Source organism: Vipera ursinii (assembly GCF_947247035.1).
Source record: "Vipera ursinii genome assembly, chromosome: 1".
Taxonomy (NCBI): Eukaryota; Metazoa; Chordata; class Lepidosauria; order Squamata; family Viperidae; genus Vipera; species Vipera ursinii.
The window spans coordinates 334,353,720-334,373,347 of record NC_139512.1 but is presented as its reverse complement, the minus strand read 5'-3'; the positions used below and the strand labels follow the sequence as shown (position 1 = coordinate 334,373,347).

Below are 19,628 nucleotides of genomic sequence, written 5' to 3'. Positions count from 1 at the left end.
ATTCACTTTGTTGCCGATCATCCTCTTCTCATTTATGTATTTGCTGCCCATCTCAATGTGAGGCAACTCTGGGCAGAGGCAACAATAAAAGCAATAAAACCACACAGATGCTACAATGATGTAGCAGGGTGCCACCGATCAAAGAATGCCGATTGGTGACCCCCAGGGGGAGAGCGTTTTCTGTGGGCGCGCCAGACCTTTGGAACAGCTTACTGGTTGAGCTCCGGATGGCCCCCGACCTTCGCTCCTTCCGGTGCGATCTCAAAACTTTCTTTTTCGAACAAGCTGGCCTGGTCTGATGGGATGGGGTTGGGTTTTATAAATAGTTTTAATTGTAATATGTATTAATTTTAAGGGCATAATGTTCAATGGCTTTTTAATTTTTGTATAATATTTTTATTGTGTATTGCCCTGTTCACTGCCCTGAGTCCTTCGGGAGAAGGGCGGTATAGAAATCAAATTATTAAATTAAATTAAAATCTGACGTCTCTTTCCTTTGCCCTTCCCAGCTTTAGAATCTTCTCCAGAGAACTAGGTCTTTGCATTATGTGTTGGAACTTAAGATAATTTAAGCCTGGTCATTTGTGCCTTGAGTGAGAACTCTGGGTTGATTTGTTCGATAATTCACTGGTTTATTTTCTCAACTGTCCAAAGTATTCTCAGGAGTCCAACACTAAGTTCAGAAGTCTCAATACGGTACCTTCCTATCCTACTTTTTCAGAATCCAACTTTCACTTTCATGGAGTGTGTCATAGGAAATGCCATCGTTTACACAATTCTTATCTTTCATAGGTACTGTATATCTTTTGCAAGGACTTCATGACTGCTCTACCATGTGCTAATCTGCAGCATATTTCTTGAGTGCTCATTCCTTCAGTTTTGATGGTTGATCCTAAAAGGCAGAAACTATCTTCCACTTTGATAATTCATTATCAATTCTAATGCTTTACTTTTACATTAACTTAATTATCTTGTTATATACAACTCATCTGCTGCAATGCAGACAGATTGAAACCTGGTCACAGTTTTAGGCTTTCAACAAAAAATGTCATCTTGTATGAGATATTCTGGAACAAATAACTACTCAATGTGACCTCCTCCCATCTCCATCTCATAAGAAAATTCAGCATAAATAACAAACATTTTCTTGATAAAGACATGCTAGGTTTTGGTACAAAGCAGCTCAAAAGATACAAGTTTCTACAAGATTCCTCTTACCAATTATCATAACAACAAACAGATCCTTATATAAAAAATGAAACAGGAAAGGGCTGTACCAGGCCTCCACTCCTATGATGGATGTCACTATGTATACTATTGAAATGGTCTGGAAAAGAAGACAGAATTACAGATCATTATAATAATCATCTATCCAGCATTTCCAATTGACAAAATTGTCTAGAGATCAGAAAAGTCTTTTATGTGTTATAATGTAACATGAATGTTGTTGATGGAAATATGTAGAAGTTTTTTCTTCATGCCCTGTGCCTGCTACAACTGCATGTCCAAGGGTTTGTAATTGGTGCAAAGAGCAGAGCTAACTTTTCTTGGTAAAAGGGAAGAAGCTATAAACCAAGGCAACCTTTCCCAAACTAAGCATCCTATAGGTGTCTGCATTTCTATACCTACTTTACTGAGAATGCTGAAAGCTGTGTGCAAAATTGGAAGCTGGCCCAGAAAATATCTCAAGGTGTTTAAGCTGCTGACTGCAAATTATATCTTGAGAGTATGATCAAGGCACGTTTATGAAATAGTACCCACAAAACCTCATTCACAAAATGATTCGCGTGGGGGATATGAACAATCGGTGAGCATCATTATACCAGAAAACTCTGAGGACATGCTGAAGGAAGTTAGGGTACGCAATCTGGAGAAAAGACAATTAAGGAGCGACATAGTACCAGTGTTTGGGTATATAAAAGAATGCCATAGGGAAGAGGATCAGGAAAGATTTTCTTTTCCCAAAGAAATTAAAAGCACAAATAAAGATTTAAATTATAGCTACCTAGACTTCATTTAAATAAGAGAAAATTGTCCTGACAGTATGATCTCTATAAGCCGGTAGTCTACCTATAAAGGATATGAATTTTTAAGAAGTGGGAGAGCCATCTACCAAGGATGATTTTGCTGCAGACTGCAGAGAATTGGACAAGATGATCCTTGTAGACCTTTTTTATCATTTGCATTTTATAGGAGGATGGTGTACTGCGGGTATCCAGAGACCAGTAAATTTTATGGAAAGGGAAGGGAGAGTTGGACTATCCCAGGGGTAGGCAACCTTGGCTCTTTTATGACTCATGGAATTCAACTCCCAGAATTCCTGAGCCAGCCATGCTGGCTCAGGAATTCTGGGAGTTGAAGTCCATGAGTCATAAAAGAGCCAAGGTTGCCTACCCCTGGACTATCCCAATAGTTTTTTTTAAAAAAAATTCTGGGAACAAATTCTATAGGCAAACAGCATAAGTGTAGAAAGTTTAATATGCTGAAAGATACATACAAACTGACTAATTCATCTGAATCTTGAAATCACACACAGAAAGGAGGACAGGCAAAAACTTTTCATCCAAAATTCTCCATTTACAGTTATGAGGTTTTTTGTTAATAGGATTTACAGTTTACAGTTATGAGGATTTTTGTTAATAGGATTCAAATGTAATTTCTCTTCCTAAATTTATGAGTGAGAGTGTGTATGGAGGATAAGGAATCAGATTTTAGTGTGGGGGAAAAAATAAAAAAATCAAGGTCCCCTCTGCTCAGCCATGCAAGTATTTAAGTCCAAGTCAATAAAACCTGCAGGCAGCCAACGTAAGAGGGCAAAGGGCTCTTTTAAGGTTCCAGCGTGGTAAGTGATTGTTCAGAAAGCGTTCAGTGGGGCATCCCAGAAGAGTGGAAAGAAAGTGCCTGCCCACCAGCATTCGGGGAGGAGTGGACAACTAACACCAGTGAAAACAACTATACTTGGTAGTTGTTTTTCAAACAAAGCTACTTTTACCAAGTTCTTTGGCATTGTTCTGTACCAGCCTACTACCGGCCCTGCAGAAAAGGCAGGGACAACCCTTTTACAAAAAGGCAGGAGGCTGGAACTAAGCCTGCCAAATTTATTGACATAAAACAGAGCAAACAGAGCCAAACAAAAACACGAACCATGAAACAGGAGCTATTGAAACGGTTGCCTTCAGCAAACCAGCCCTCCCACACATTCCCCTTTTAAACAGTTCAAGGCGTGGCTTCTCTCTGCCTCCTTCCGAGGTGCCCCATTGCCTTCCTCTGTTTACTCCTGATTGACTGCCTCCTGTGTTGGGCGTCCTTGAACAGGGCCAGCTGTGGGTCATCTTCATCCACGCTGTCAGGCTCACACAGCTGGCTCTGCGTAGTGACCAGATGGGAGGGGCCTGGCTGAGGGCTCTGTGAAGCCTCCGGGCTGTTCTCTGCAGGCTCTCCAACACCCCCCTCCTCCTCCTCTGAATCGTCTGACCCAACTGCCGAACCCACAGGCTGACCCTGAATCACAACAGGCATTCATGCCTGCCAATAAATGCACTCAATTTCATCCACTGTGTTGCTGAGTTTGTCTATGAAACATGCAGATGGAGAGAAACACATGCTTTGAGTCTTAAAATTATATGTCTCAAGAGACATCTCTTTAGAGGAGAGATACTTTCCTTCTTGCTTTATTAGGGGCTCAGTTTAGAAGCTAGTCAAAAGTGTCATCTTCATCTTTTTTTTAAGTACCTGGGAATAATTTTTTTTTTTTGCAGTTCATGCCTTGGTAGCCAAAATGAATCAATGCAGAAATTTCTTATTCAGACCAATTTCATTATGCCCAAATAGAATTGCATTAATTGTTGTGTCATTTCTAAATGTTTACATTCAACTGCGTTCGTGTGAGCTACTCAAGGCCAATTGATTACTGAGTACAGCAGTAAACACAAATCAGGATAACAATTTGCCAAATTTCTTCTCTAAAGAGTAGTTGCTCCACAGTCCTAGCCTCACTTTCATAACTACAGTTCCTCAAACTCTCTAGATATGAATGAAATCCTACAAGCCTGAAAGTCTGCATAAATACTATGGCCATTATACATCTTTGCAATGAATGGAAACTGATTAAAAAAATATCCTTCCTTTAGACTTTGCCACTTGTGGAAATCACCAATTAGTTTTGTTCGCAAACCATAAGAATGGTGGCTCTGATAAATTTTTTGATTCAAGACAATTTTTCTTAACTTTTTAGAGGGGATTTTTTTGTAACCTTTACTAGTCTGTCACAGGGAAATTTGACTGCATTAGTACACCCTTGAACTGAGTGGTAAATTACACACATAAGCATATCTAAAGCTCTTCATTGCTTTTAGGTTAAATTAGAGTTCTTAAAATATAGGTTATACCCCGCTCAGGAAATATCTATCATTCCAAAATATGTGTAGAACCAAAAATTAGAATGGTTGTCTCAAAAATAAAAAATCATATTTCAGGAATTATGTAATACTGAACAAGCTTCTACTTTCTATTTAAACTAATGTTTAAATATGATTATTTCCAATATAATTTTATTTTATAAAGCTGTAGGGCTCTACTGTAGATTCTATGCACATACAAACATAATTTAAATAATTTTCATTACTCATAGTGGTGTATTTATTTCTCACCCAACTCTAATCTGACTGAAATCAAGAGAGATGGGGGGAGGGGTTGTGGTGTCACATAATCTTACATAATCTTTGGTCCTGGCACCAAAAGGTTTGAAAACTCCAGGGTTAAACATTTCTGTATGTTATTTCAAGCCTTCTAAAGAAATCTCACATAAAATAAATGGGGCTTTAACCTGAAAATGATAATAATAAGCAAGTGGAACAGATCTAAACCCTAGAGAATCAAAATAAGCCACATGGCAACCTAGAATGAGAAGAAAAAATGGCTGCAGCCATGCTCATTGTAACAGTTGGATCCATGACACCAGATCTCTGACCACTATTAAGGCAACCCTTGGCAATGGTTGTGGCAAAAGGCTGGTTGACTTACCACCTGGCTGATATCGTAGCCCCAAGGCAAGAAGAGAATCCCGGTATTATACTTCTCCCAATGGGAAAGGATGAATGAGAACCAAACCACCCAGAGGAGCAGGTAGAGGACAAAAACGCTGACACCATTGGATCCTCGGCCAAAAGTGGAGTACACGGTCACCACAAAGAACATGCAAGCCCAGCTGTCCAGGCCATGGTCAAAGAGTTCCCCAAGTGGGGAGCTGGATTGGGTGCGACGTGCCTGTTTCCCATCCACGCCATCTGAGGAGAAAGATGTCACAGAAAGAGAAGGTTAACTGATTGCTTTCATTTCTATTGAGTGGCTAGGATTAAAATTAGAAGAAAAATACATTAAGGAAAGAAATCAAAGCAAAAACATTTAAGAACTAAGCTGGGTGAGGCTCTGGCAATTCATACACCAAGGCTCATTTACTAGTGCCATTGTTGTTAAAAACTATTGAAAATGCATGCAATTATATGAGGCAGAAAAGAAAGATTTGGTTTCAGATTGTGGTGAACTGAATCCCTAATCCCTGAATCCCTAAAATGCTATCCCTTTTCTGCTGTAAATCCTACTGTTTTCCTAAAATTGCTACAGATCTTTTACAGGACACTCAAGGCCTTATACCACTGCATTCATCTTTAAATATTCCTGCTACATTTTTTCCTATACACATACTACTTGCACTTTACTTTACTAGTAGATACTCTTATTTCCTTTTGTAAAAGCTGATCAGAATATGTTGCTTACAAAAGAAAACTAATTACTCTAGAACAAATTGCTTGTGGCTTTGGGCTTGCATCTTCCAGAGTCTCCTTTCTTGCCCCTGATGAAACTAAAATGAAGAAACATGAATGTGCAACAGAGAACAGAGCAGCTCCTCTATCCTTCCTCCTCTTTGGGAAAAACATCCTCTGATATTTCAGCCACAAGCATGAGTGGTAAGAGGCATAAGGTACAATCTGCTTGCATGTGTATTTTGCAGTAGACTTGTAGGTGTAATAATAAGCAGCTGTTTTATTCAGGAAATTTGGTCTCAATAATATGCTCACTAATATATTGCTGACTGTATAAATACAGTGTGCAGAAAATTAACAGATCTTACCTAGAGTATAAGCCGCAAAATTGAGAAGACCTACTATGACCCACACTTTGTTTGGAACATGCTTTTGTTCTGGTGCTGCAGGAAAGACAGTAATTAAAGTCATTATTTTCCCTAGGAAAACATTTTTCAAACAAGAAGAAGAGTATATTTTAGTCATTAAGATCAGGTTCATTCTGTTGCAGGCTTAACCAACCTGGAACTCTTCTAATGTCTCGGGACAATAATAAGTCATGGCAGCTGGGCGAGAGACTACCAGGAAATACTAGGACTGTAAATTAGAATGAGAAGTTTAAAAAAAATCCCAGAAGGCGGCAATGGCAAAGAGACACTATGATGTGGAAAACGTATTCTAACATCTACTACTTGCTTGTATCAGCAAACCTTTACTTAACATTGAATTCATAGCAGCTACCACCCAATTGTGGAATGCCACTCTTATTGCCATAAGTATAGTGTAAAATAGTATTTTATTTATTCATTCATCCATCACATTTCTACACCGCCCACTACTTGTGTCTCTGGGCGGCTGATAATAAATTTAAACTACAATTACAAGTTGAAATAATATGCAAATGAAACAACAGCAGCAAGATCAGTTAATCTGAAAGAAAGGTATTAGAATGGGTGGGCTCCAAAGCACTGAGGCCGAATTGGAAAATTAAACCCTTCAATAATGGGATTAGCTATGCTTCTTACTGAATTATGGCCCCTGCCCCAACCAAATCAAAACTTCTTGAGAAAACATATCCTTCCTGGGACTCTCCTGATGCTTTGGACTGGTAATTCTTCACCATTTCACACAGGGCTAGGACTGATAGGAAATGGAATCAAAATCATCTGGAAAATGCTCTATTGCATTTTTATATTAATAAATACTATCCTTGCCCTGTGAAAGACAAGTAGAGCTTCCTTTCAAAAAGGAGTGTGTGGGGCCAGAAGAATGAGATTTCATTTCATTTCCATTTAATTAGATGTAATTAAGCTTTGGGTGTACATTCTGTGAATTTCTGCATACAAATCTTGGAGTGGGGGCTGCATTCAATCCAGGGAACTCAAGTTATGTGCTATTGCTCTAAAGGTTATAACCCCTCTCAATACTTAGGAACACGAAACAGCATTTCAGCTACTATAAAATATCATGGTTTTAATTTTTCTTTCAGGTGTGAATTTCAGTACTAACAAATATAAAGCCTGGGTTTCCATCAAAATTGTATTCATTATTAAGTGAGACATGCTTATTCAGAAAATGCTGATTTTTAAAAATAATTTGAACAGAAAGGACCCAAGATAATAGCACCTAGATTTATATACTACTCCATAGTGTTTTACAGCCCTCTCTAACTGGTTTATAGAGTCAGCCTATTGCCCCCAACAGTCTGGATCCTCATTTTACCAATCTTGGAGGGATAGAAAGCTGAGTCAACCTTCAGCTGGTCAGGACTGAACTCTTGGCAGTGGGCAGAATTAGCCTGTAATACTGCATTCTAACCACTGCACCACCACAGCTACTACCATAACTACTATAATCACTTGTTATAACACAACTTTGACATAATCTGAGGTAATAGATTGTATATTGATGAGAAGCAAAACATCCGGCTGACCTTGAAAAGTTAGTAGGATGATACTTTTTACCAGGTAATTCTGGGCTCACAGCCTAGATTGTAAAGTCCAAAAATATAAACACAGGACGAAGGCAATGACAACTATTTTCCCTCTTATTGATAACAAACACCATGAATATTTGGAAATTTAGCTTGATTTGTTTTATTTATTCAATTTATTTGCTACCTCACAACACTGGCTGCATAAAGAACTCTCTGACACAGCGTGGCTGCATAAAGAACTCTGACAAAGTGAAAGATAAAAAGGACAAGTTTAGAAAGTGGAAAGAGTGGCACATAACTAAGTCAAAATATCAGCAAACAGCCCGAGCCTGCAAAGATGAAGTGAGGAAAGCTAAGGCTCAGAATGAACTAAGGCTTGCGACTAAAGTCAACTATAACAAAAAAACTTCTTTCAACATGTAAAAAACAAGAAAAAAGTGAAGGAAATGATTGCTCCATTAGTGGGTGAAAGTGGCAAGAAGGTGACAAGCAACAGGGAGAAAGCAGAACTATTTAACTCATTTTTTGCATCTGTCTTTACACAAAGAGAAAAAACAGACCAAGCTATCAAAATAGTGCCATAAAAAATAGAATAGAAAGACAAGTTAAGATAGGCAAGAAAATGGTAAGTGAGCACCTGTCCAGCCTAGACGAGTTCAAATCACCAGGACCAGATGGATTACACCCCAAGGTTCTCAAGAAACTGGTAGATGTGATTTCAGAACCACTGAACTATATTTTTCAAAGATTCTGGAGCACTGGGGAACTACCAGAGGATTACAAAAGAGCTGATGTAGTTCCCATCTTCAAAAAAGGAAAAAAAAAAACAGATCCAGGAAACTACAGACCTATCAGTCTGACCTCAATACCTGGGAAGATTCTGGAAAAGATAATCAAACAACAAATCAGCGAGCACCTAGAGGAAAACAAAGTCATTACTAAAAGCCAACATGGGTTTGTCAAAAACAGATCATGCCAGACAAATCTTATTGCATTCTTTGACCAAGTGACAAAATTAGTGGATCAGAAGAATGCTGTGGATATAATTTATTTGGACTTCAGTAAGGCATTTGATAAAGTAGATCACAACCTTCTACTTGATAAGATAGAAAAATGTGGGTTAGACAGAATCACCACCAGATGGATTCGTAGCTGGCTGACCGGCTGTACTCAGCATGTGGTCCTCAATGGAACCGCATCTACATAGAGGGAAGTATGTAGTGGGGTGCCCCAGGGCTCTGTTCTGGGCCCAGTGCTCTTCAACATCTTCATCAATGATTTGGACAAAGGGATAAATGGGGAACTCATCAAATTTGAAGATGACACCAAGCTGGCTAGAATAGCCAACATTCCAGAAGATAGGCTTAAGATACAGGAGGATCTGGACAGACTTGAACACTGGGCACTATCAAACAAAATGAAATTCAATGGTGAAAAAAGTAAGGTTCTACATTTAGGCAAGAAAAACCAAATGTACAGGTATAGTATAGGGGGTACCTTACTCAATAGTAGTAACTGTGAGAGGGATCTCGGAGTCCTAGTGGACAATCACTTAAATATGAGCCAGCAGTGTGCTGCAGCTGTCAAAAAAGCCAACACAGTGCTAGGCTGCATTAACAGAGGAATAGAATCAAGATCACGTGAAGTATTAATACCATTTTATAATGCCTTGGTAAGGCCACACTTGGAATACTGCATCCAGTTTTGGTTACCACGATGTAAAAAAATATGTTGAGACTTCTAGAGTACAGAGAAGAGCAGCAAAGATGATTAGGGGACTGGAGACTAAAACATATAATGAACGGCTGCTAGAATTGGGCTGTTGTTGTTGTTAGATGCGAAGTCGTGTCCGACCCATTGTGACCCTATGGACAACGTTCCTCCAGGCCTTCCTGTCCTCTACCATCTTCTGGAGTCCATTTAAGCTCACACCTACTGCTTCAACGACTCCATCCAGCCACCTCATTCTCTGTCGTCCCCTTCTTCTATTGCGCTCAATCTTTCCCAACATTAGGCTCTTCTCCAGTGAGTCCTTCCTTCTCATTAGGTGGCCAAAGTATTTGAGTTTCAACTTCAGGATCTGGCCTTCTAAAGAGCAGTCAGGGTTGATCTCCTCTAGGACTGACCGGTTTGATCGCCTTGTAGTCCAAGGGACTCGCAGGAGTCTTCTCCAGCACCATAGTTCAAAGGCCTCAATTCTTTGGCGCTCAGCCTTTTTTATGGTCCAAATTTCACTGCCATACATTGCAACTGGGAAGACCATAGCCTTGACTATATGCACTTTTGTTGACAGGGTGATGTCTCAGCTTTTTAGTGTACTGTCTAGATTTGCCATGGCTTTCTTCCCCAGGAGCGTCTTTTAATTTCTTGGCTACAGTCCCCATCTGCAGTGATCTTGGAGCCCAGGAAAATAAAATCTGTCGCTACCTCCATTTCTTCCCCATCTACAGTATTTGCCAGGAATTGAGAGGGCTGGATGCCATGATCTTGGTTTTCTTAATGTTAAGTTTCAACCCAAGTTTTGCACTCTCCTTCACCTCCAACGAGAGGATCTTTAGTTCTTCTTCACTTTCTGCCATTAGAGTGGTATCATCTCCATATTTTAGGTTGTTGATATTTCTTCCGGCAATCTTAATTCCAACTTTTGATTCATCTAGCCCTGCCTTTCTCATGATGTGCTCTGCATATAAATTAAATAGGCAGGGTGACAGTATACAGCCTTGCCGGACTCCTTTCCCAATTTTGAAACAATCAGTGGTTCCGTGTCCAGTTCTCACTGTTGCTTCTTGGCCCACATATAGGTTTCTCAAGAGAAAAATAAGATGGTTTGGTACAGTCATCTCTTTAAGAACTTGCCACAGTTTGTTATGATCCACACAATCAAAGGCTTTAGCATAGTCAATGAAGCAGAAGTAGATGTTTTTCTGGAACTCTCTAGCTTTCTCCATGATCCAGCATATGTTGGCAATTTGATCTCTAGTTCCTCTGCCTCTTCGAAATCCTGCCTGTACTTCTGGTAGTTCTCAATCCACATACTGCTGGAGTTTAGCTTGTAGGATTTTAAGCATAACTTTACTAGCATGAGAAATGAGTGCAATGGTGCAATAGTTTGAACATTCTTTGGCACTGCCTATGGAATTGGGTATGTCTAGTTTAATGAAGAGAAAGACGAGCGGAGACATGATAGCAGTGTTTCAATATCTCAGGGGCTGCGACAAAGAGGAGGGACTCAAGCTATTCTCCAAAGCGCCCAATGGCAAGACAAGAAGCAATGGATGGAAACTAATCAAGGAGCGAAGCAACCTAGAACTAAGGAGAAACTTCCTGACAGTTAGAACAATTAACCAGTAGAACCACCTGCCTCCAGAATATGTGAATACTCCAACACTGGAAGTTTTTAAGAAGAGAATGGACAGCCATTTGTCCAAAATGTTATAGGGTTTCCTGCCTGAGCAGGGGGTAGGACTAGATGACCTCCAACGGCCCTTCCAAATAATAATAATAATAATAATAATAATAATAATAATAATAATAGTAATAATAATAATAATAATTATTATTATTATTATTATTATTATTATTATTATTATTATTATTATTACTACTACTACAACACAACCTTGATCAGTGAGATGCAAAGTAAAACAAAGAATTTCTGTATTATGAAGTCTCACATACTCTTGGCAAGAATTTAAATCCTTACTCTGTACTTTCACATAGCTGATTTCCATTTCCTATACTTCTGCCAATTCAGGCTGTTTAATATTAATACATTATTAGCTAGCTCTGCATAAATTTTAAATCCATTTGGGTCAAAATTCTGTGAGACCATGTTTTTCAAGAGAAATACCTTTAGGGAGAGAAAAATACATATTTTGCTCTCAATCTGAACTTTCAGTTTGGGAAAATAGAGCCAGGAAGCAGCACCATTATAAAACTATTGTCATATTGGTTATTAGCTGGGCAGCAAACAGCAGTGAAAGAACTAAACAACAGAAGATTTGTCTGCCCTCATGAAGATCCTTGTTTTGCAAACACAGAGGGCAGCTGCTATACTATTTGCTGAGATGGACATCTTAAAACATATGTATCTTCATGTCTCACCCACATTCAGTGATGGAAAAACAAATTATCTATTTCAAAATAACAAGAACCACAAAGGCATCTTCGTATAATTTCATTAAGGATAATCTTCCTCTTAGAGGAAAAGAGATCAAACAACATATTCCACTGAGTCACATGTTGCCGATTAAACCTAAATAAAACTTAAACATTACTCTTGAACAGTAAGTGGATTGTGACTAAGCGTACAAGTAGTCAATCCAACTAAGCATTACAATTAAATAAGACAAAAAAGAACTTCAGCAAGAAGTTGCAACATGGACTGCTCCTAATCAGTTTCCAACCAGCCATTCATGCTTTCTAGTATGGGTCAAACTTTTTCAATCAGATTTTTAATTCCTCTATTTAACACTGAGTACTCTGTAACCATACAATTTTGGTTTGTTCTAGTTTCTTTACCAAAAGCAAGATTGCACAATGGAAGCAAAAGTTTATTAAAATCAGTATCTTGTCCTCCTTGACAGCCAACTTTCTGGGCACCCTATCAAATAAACCTGAGGATTAATTAGTAACTGGTATTTAAGGGCTTGCTAGAGGCAAAAGACAGCTACTGTAGCCTATTGGGTAGCTAATTGGAACTTTGTTCAATTTGCTCAATTTCCCTAATATGCTTTGCAAACTTTTAATTGGTAACTATTATCCCTATATCTGATGATGAAAATCTCACATTTATAAAGGAGTATTTTGTGAACTTTTAATCATTTAATTTCTTTGGGCTCCTAGAATAATGGAGGAAAATTAGACGTGCAATTTTGCAACACCATATGTAACTTTCTGCATTCCATTATTTTCTTCCACTTTTCATTATAAAGCAGTTTCAGCACACTAATGACTTCTGATTCAGTGCAACTTCTGAAATTATTTCTAACATCATTATCAATAAAAAAATGGAAAGTTCATTGGTATAATCTAGCACAATCCAGTGTTCTGTAAGGCAGTTAAAACAATTCTGCACTACCAAATTTGAGTTTATTGGTTTTTATGGCATGCTTAATACTGTTTTGACTATTATTTCTTAATGCATTTTTCTTTTATTGCAGTTCTATTGTATGTTGCACTAAGTCTGTGGATTGATAAAACAAAAAACTTAGATTTCTTTAATATATTATTATAAGGAAATATATTATCAACTAACATATTAATTATAGAAATTAATTATTGTTTTTAAATATATGAACCCAGACAACAAATTGTTCATTAAGCACTAAAGACTGTTATTGTAAAAAAAAACACCCTTAGATTTCTTAATACAGTCTAGAATTAGGTGGTTATGAAAGAGAGTGTAACTGTTAAGGTTGATCCAGAATGAGGGAAACCCAAATTCAAGTCTACCCTCAGCCACAACTGCCTTCCCCAACCAGAAGCTGTGGGTAATCCTTCATTTTGGTGAAATGATGGAGGCCAAATGCAGGAAACACTAGCTTTTGGACACAGCTCAAAATTTTGGAACAACCTTTCCATGTAGATTAAATTAGCCTCATCTTTTGGAAGGTTGTTACAATAGAGTTCTTCCAAAGGAGTTTGGGGGATTTATAGACATTACACTGAGTGTCAAGCCATGAGTAAATTGTGCTCGATATATTTTCTTTTTTTTATTATGAATGTTTTAATGTATTGCTTGTTTTTGTATGATTATAATTTTTATTAGCCTCCAGATTCAATAAATAAATGGATATTACTATCCAGATTTATGCAACCTCGACCAATTCCCAGCTGCCCAGAGCCGTGTCAAACAGTGACAGGGGCAGTATATAAATAAAATAAAATAATTTGTGAAGCCAGGCTAAACCACCTGCATTATCAGGCACTAAACAGGTAGCTGGCTTACCAACTGGTTGTTTAACAAATGTTTACAGTTATGATGCCCTTGGACTTCCAGCTGTCGTAAAGCACTGAGCTATCCCCTGCAGCCATGTGATTGCAATCTGGGTGAATGGCAACCTGTCTGCACTTACAACTGGTTGCCAAGTGCCCTGTGATCACCATCTGCAGTCCAATCTCTGCAGGATTTCCCTCTCATCTCTGGAGGCTGGTTGAAAAACCTGCCCGCTAAGGGAAGCTGAACTCCTTTAGTGGACTGAAGGAATGGAGCTTAGATTCTGAAGATCTGAGCTATTCCTGCATGCTGCCAAAAGCATTCCCTTTCCCATGTGGAGGGGAGCTTAAATCCTTCAGCGGGGTAGAAAAATGAAACTCATATCCTGATGATTTAAGCTTTGCTTCCTGATCCTGGGAAAGGAGTTCCCTTCCATGCATGGAAGAAAGCTGACATCCTTTGGCAAGCAGCTCTTTCAGCTAGTTCCAAGAGACGAGAGCGAGCCAAAATGCAAGCAGGATTTTCAACTCTTGAGCAGAGAGGCAGCACAGAAGATAAGGAATGTGGGATGCCTCAGGTGGGTGGGGAAGGAGGCCTGGCGCAGCTGCATGTCAGTGTTTCTTCATTCAGGGGCTATAAATCCTGCTTGAATTTTGGCAGGGGAGATTTTCAGTTCTGAACAGAGGCTCCCAGATTCCCTGCCCAACCCCTCAGGCACATTCCTTACTGTCCACTTAACAACCACAACCGGAAGTGCCAGGATTGTGATCACTGAGCAAAGCAGTCATGGGGGTCTCAGTCACATGACATCTTGCTTAACAAGTGCTTCGCTCAACAACCCATCCCAATTGTAGTTCATTAAGTGAGGACTACCTGTAAAGTCCTTTACAATATATGAAGAAATATTTCTTCCTCTAATTACCAATCGTAGTTTAAGATCCTCTTCAAAGAGGATGTTCTCCCAGGATAATAATGGTTAGTGTCCCCTACACAGTTGTTAAGTGAACCAATGATTTGCAGTGAGTAAGGTTTTGGCAAAAACTGGTGTTACTCTGGTTTTCAGCAACTGTTGTAAAATGAGGTCCACAGGACAATGCAAATGGCTGTAAATGCAGTCCAATTGCCAAGCGCCCAAAGCGCAATCATTTGTCCTCAGAGTGTGTGTGTGTGTGTGTGTGAGAGAGAGAGAGAAAGAGAGAGAGAGAGAGAGAGAGAGGTGAGAGAGAAAGAAGTTATCAGAATATCGAATCTGGCTTGTTACTAAGCAACTGTTCATAATTCAAGTACTACCTGTACCTGTATTTTTGTGACTTATCATATTTTAGTTTTCATTTCAAATCTCTACATGCTTTTATGATTTCAATGTCCTGCAAGCAGCTAGTTTTGAAGGACAGCATACATATTTTTAAAAGCCTGTAAAAAATAAATCAAGAAATTGGAAAACCTAAGAACACCACAGCAAGATTAAGTAGGCAATATTCTAGCAATACAAGGGCTTGGTACATACATAAAGTTCAACCGGATTATTTTACGCATCATTTGTTGAGTAAATCTGTGTGCCCTGGCCATAGCTAAGTAAAACTGAGTCAGTCTGAATATCAAGCAAGGCTAAAATCAAACAGATATCAGTATCAAGAATATATTTTTCATAATTCTTGACATTCTTGTGATTATAAAGGCACACACAATTTAAAAATTGAATAAAACATCAAAGTCTTACCAGAAGCATAAAAATCAGGGTCAAAGTATGCCATGAGAAAGAAGTTGAAGACCAGTAGCAGGAAACCAGAAAATGTTATCAAATTTGGGGCCAGCCACTTAGGGAAAATCTAGGAGAAAGCAAGTAAAAAAAAACACACAGCTAGTTCATATTAATGGACACAGTAATTTTCATCAAGGATGAATAACTTTTCATTTGACGTAAGCCTTTTTTCCTTATTGTTCTATAGCAGCAGAACATAAAACCCAGTACACAAGGTGACTGCATGTCCAAATGATCAAGTTTTCTAAAGAAGGGAATCTCACAGAGAAAAGGGTGTCAGAACCCACCCCAATCCACATCTTAGGAAAGAAAGAAGAACTCTTGGAGACAGGATTGTCCAAATAGGAACTTTTACTAAAACATTGCTGGCAGTGGATAATCTAGACAGGATCTGGAAACTGTCTCACAGATCAATACTTTTAAAGTATCCCCGAAAAAGAACCCCTCCCCCCAGTCTCTTTGGTCAGTCCCGGATCAGTCAGGTTTCATGTGTCAAAACCCCTCCTGGGAAAAGAGAAACATCAGTACATTTGCAACATTATTACTTCCTCCCCTTCACATTCCAGTTGGAGATACAAACCAGAATTCCCCCCCTCCCTCTTTCTTTGTTCTTCTTAGTTCAAAGGTTTTCTTCCCTGGTCTTTTGTGATGGCCTCCAGGCAGGCTGAATAAACAAACCTCGCATCTAAGGGACAGAGATGGCCAATTAACATCCTGTCTTCTCTTCCCCTCCTTGGGAATGGCAGATTCCAGTAAGGGGGTGAGATTTAGGTTTGCACAGATAGGGAGTTAGAAATGAAATATAAATGAATTCTGACAATCTGCCCTCCTCTTAAAAAAAAGAGAGGTCCACCTGTAGAGGAACAAAATATAAAGGTTAGCCCAGTTTGTTAGGATATTCTGTATGAAACTTCTTAAGCGACTTAGGTGCTCTAATGTGATGTTTATTGACCCCGCTCATTTTCTGAGGAGGGGTGGTGTTTCCAAGCTACTAGATATTGAATTGCTTCATGGTGTTTCCTAGAATCCAGGATTTCTTTCACCTTGAAGCGTTGTTCTCCTTCCACCATGATAAGAGGCGATGGTGGTGGGGTTTTTGTTCATAGGGGTGACTGTTGTTCTCTTTTTAGTAAACTGCAGTGAAAAATTGGGTGTATCTGCCTATGATTTTTGGGTAATTCTAATTCTACTGTTACTGGGTTTATGATTGTTTTCATTGGAAAAGGTCCAATATATTTTGCATCCGCCAAGCAATTCTCTCCCCCCCCCCCCGGTAAATGTTTGAGAAATGGAATCGGTGAAAATGTTGGGACCAGCGGGCTTGCTTAGGAGTGAGTTTCCTGGGTGTTTTTAGTGCTTCCAAATTTTTGTGGTCTTCCAGACCTGGAAGGGGATTTTATTTCCTTCAAGGAAATGGCGCCATGTAATGACCACCTCACAGCGTACGCCTCCTTTTCCCACACGGCCCAACGTTGTTCTGTCTCCGTGAGTTTCCTGGATGTATATGCACATGGCTGCAATGCCCTCTCATCATTTTACTGTAATAATACAGCTCCCACTGCCACATCACTAGTGTCTGCCTGTATTACAAAAGGTTTATCGGGATCTGGGTGTCTCAGGACAGGTTTGGCACAAAAAAGTCTCTTTAGCCTCTCAAATGCTGCTTGACATTCCATTGTCCACTTCATGGGCTGGCTGGGTTTCACTGGGGACCCCCCCCCCTTCATTTTCAACAGCGTCGGGCTGATGAGGTAGCAGGTGCAGCCAGTCTATTAGGGCTTTTACTTTGACGGCTTCAGGCATATAGTCACTGTCTTAAGGATGGGTGGAATGGATCCACTTACCAATGTTTCTCCCTCCGAGCTGTCCACCACCCCTGCGGTGTAGGCCGGAATCCCCTCCCAGTCCTTGGCAGGGTTTGGGGACTCTACAGCCTCTGTCCCCCTCATGGCAGGTTCTTTTGTGTTGCCTTGGGACTTCCCTGTTCTCCTGGAGGGTGATGCCTCTGATTTGCGCTGAGGAGCTTTTGAGTGGCATTCTGCAGCGTGGTGACCCTCTCTCCCGCATTTGAAACAGCTTGTTGATTTCTTAGCCGTGAACGGTGGTTTTGCTTGCTCGCGTGTTTGCTCAGGCAGCCAGCGGCCCCATGGTTTTTTCTGGCAGTACCATTTTAGTAGGTTTATCTCCGCCTCCTCTGCTGGGACATACCAGTCATTGAGATGGTGTGGGTCTCCTCGAGGCAGGCAAGCGTCATACAGGTTGTAGTTTAGCCCATCTTTGAAATAGCTAAGGAGGATGTCTTCCGGCAAGTTCAGCTTGCTGGCAATGGCTCAGAGTTGTTGGGTATATTCAGCCAATGGCCGTCTGCCCTGCCTCACCATTTTGATTCTCTCCTGGGCCTTACGATCAGACAAAGAGTCCTCAAACCGCCTCCTCAAGGATGACATGAATTGGTTGAAGTCGTTGAGTTCTGGGGCATTGGAGTCATGCAGGTTCACCACCCAGTCTGCAGCTGGTCCATCCAGGGCAGATTGCACGATGCGGATGCGGGCTTTATCACTGGAGATGTCCCATCCGTATTCTTCCATATAGCTGAGGACTTGGGTTAGGAAAAACCCCAAGTGTGGTGGCTGTCCCCTGAATTTCGCTTCCACGGGCAGTAGTCTTTGAATGGATTAGTGTCTGCGCAGCAGGCGGTATTGCCCCCCATCCTGATCCCCGTCTGTGGTTCGGTGGGGGGTGGGTGCTACTGAGGTGGCAGCTCCTGGTCCAGCAGACCACCCTGGTGTTGCTGGTTCCGGATCCCCCCACTGTCTCTCCAGTTGCGGCCCCAGGCGCTGCTGCGGCTGTGGTATTCAGGTTTCTCTTCTCTTAGTGAGCTAAGGGTTTTTTTCATCAGGTCAATAGCTTTCTCTAGGATCCGCTCCTCTTCACTGACGTGCAAGGAGCTCTCCACCTCTTGCCTCCATTCGGGTTGGTGGCCGCCCCACCTCAGTTAGGAATGAAATATAAATGGATTCGGACAAAGGGGTCATATTAATATTAAATGGGTCATAATTTTTTTTCTACTTAAAGAGAGTTAAAGCCCAAGTGTAGTACAGAAAGCACACACAAACAGGGCGGACAATAGGTTTACTCACCTTAACTACAGTGTTCCAAAATGGATGCATGACATACAGAGAAAGAGGGTTGTTGTCCACAGCACTGTACTGTAAAGGAAGCCAAGAGAATAGAGGATCAGCTGAAAGCCTTAGAAAGTTCTTCAGGCAAGCTTACAAGTAGAACATCTGCATTCACATCACCTCACATTTCTTCAGAATCAAGCAACAGGTTGTTCTATGGAAGTGAGAAGCCTCTACATATTCTCTCTTTACAAACATTTCTGGAGAAGCATTCACTAATGCTCTTTGCACCTGACAACTACCTTTCAGGGTCAGGTTTCATAAAACTGGATAACTGTATTTTACTGCTCAGAGCACAACTGTAAAATACCTTTTAATTTAACAACCTGAGGGTGAGGGATATAGAACACCTCTAGTAACATGATGGTTGTGTCAATTCTAGAAGATTAATCACAGGGAAGATAGAGTACTGGCAGTAATCTATTCTGATTGATTAATAGTGAGAAGGGCCACATTATAGGTCATAAATTAGGTTGGTCTTTCTCAGAATTGAATATTGTTCTTAGTCACAACTCAATGGAGCAAATGTGACTGCCTGCTAATGTTCATGTAGCTGCTTGTCCTAAAGCAACATTTTAAATTTGGCTAAGCATCCATATAATTAATTCACATCAAAACCACTCCAAACTGTCAGTCAAACTTCCAAATTACAATTTTGTTTGCTTTGCTTTTCTCTCTGATGAGTAAGGATTACTTCCAGACAAATAAGGAGGGCTATGTTCAAGGGACTATCTATGAGTTCAATACATTTGGGTTGTGAGTTCACATAAAGCAGTTTCTGGATGGTAGACAAAGGAGCTTAACACACACATGCATACACACATTATTCCTTCAGAGTGATAGTGGGTGGTGGTATGTTCCTGGAAGGAATGAATGAAGCAGTCTGGGAGTTTATGCCAAGAGTGTATTCTCCTACTGGAGTCATCCAACTAAACAAGTGGGCACCCACATCAGGCAGCAGCAGTATAGGAAGATGTTGATGGCACATGATCACAATAAAGACACAATT

General features: G+C 40.1%; 1 protein-coding gene across 1 annotated transcript in view; it reads right to left on the bottom strand.

The window, feature by feature from the left end:
- The window catches only part of SELENOI (selenoprotein I), a 48,718-nt gene that overhangs the window by 9,659 nt on the left and 19,431 nt on the right, over positions 1-19,628 (bottom strand). Inside the window, exons 2-6 of the mRNA XM_083360750.1 lie at positions 18,578-18,646; positions 15,396-15,504; positions 6,131-6,205; positions 5,023-5,285; positions 1,219-1,327 (exon numbers count right to left, since the gene is read on the bottom strand). Coding sequence (XP_083216876.1) covers positions 1,219-1,327; positions 5,023-5,285; positions 6,131-6,205; positions 15,396-15,504; positions 18,578-18,646 — 625 coding nt within the window. The remainder of the gene's footprint in view (positions 1-1,218; positions 1,328-5,022; positions 5,286-6,130; positions 6,206-15,395; positions 15,505-18,577; positions 18,647-19,628) is intronic.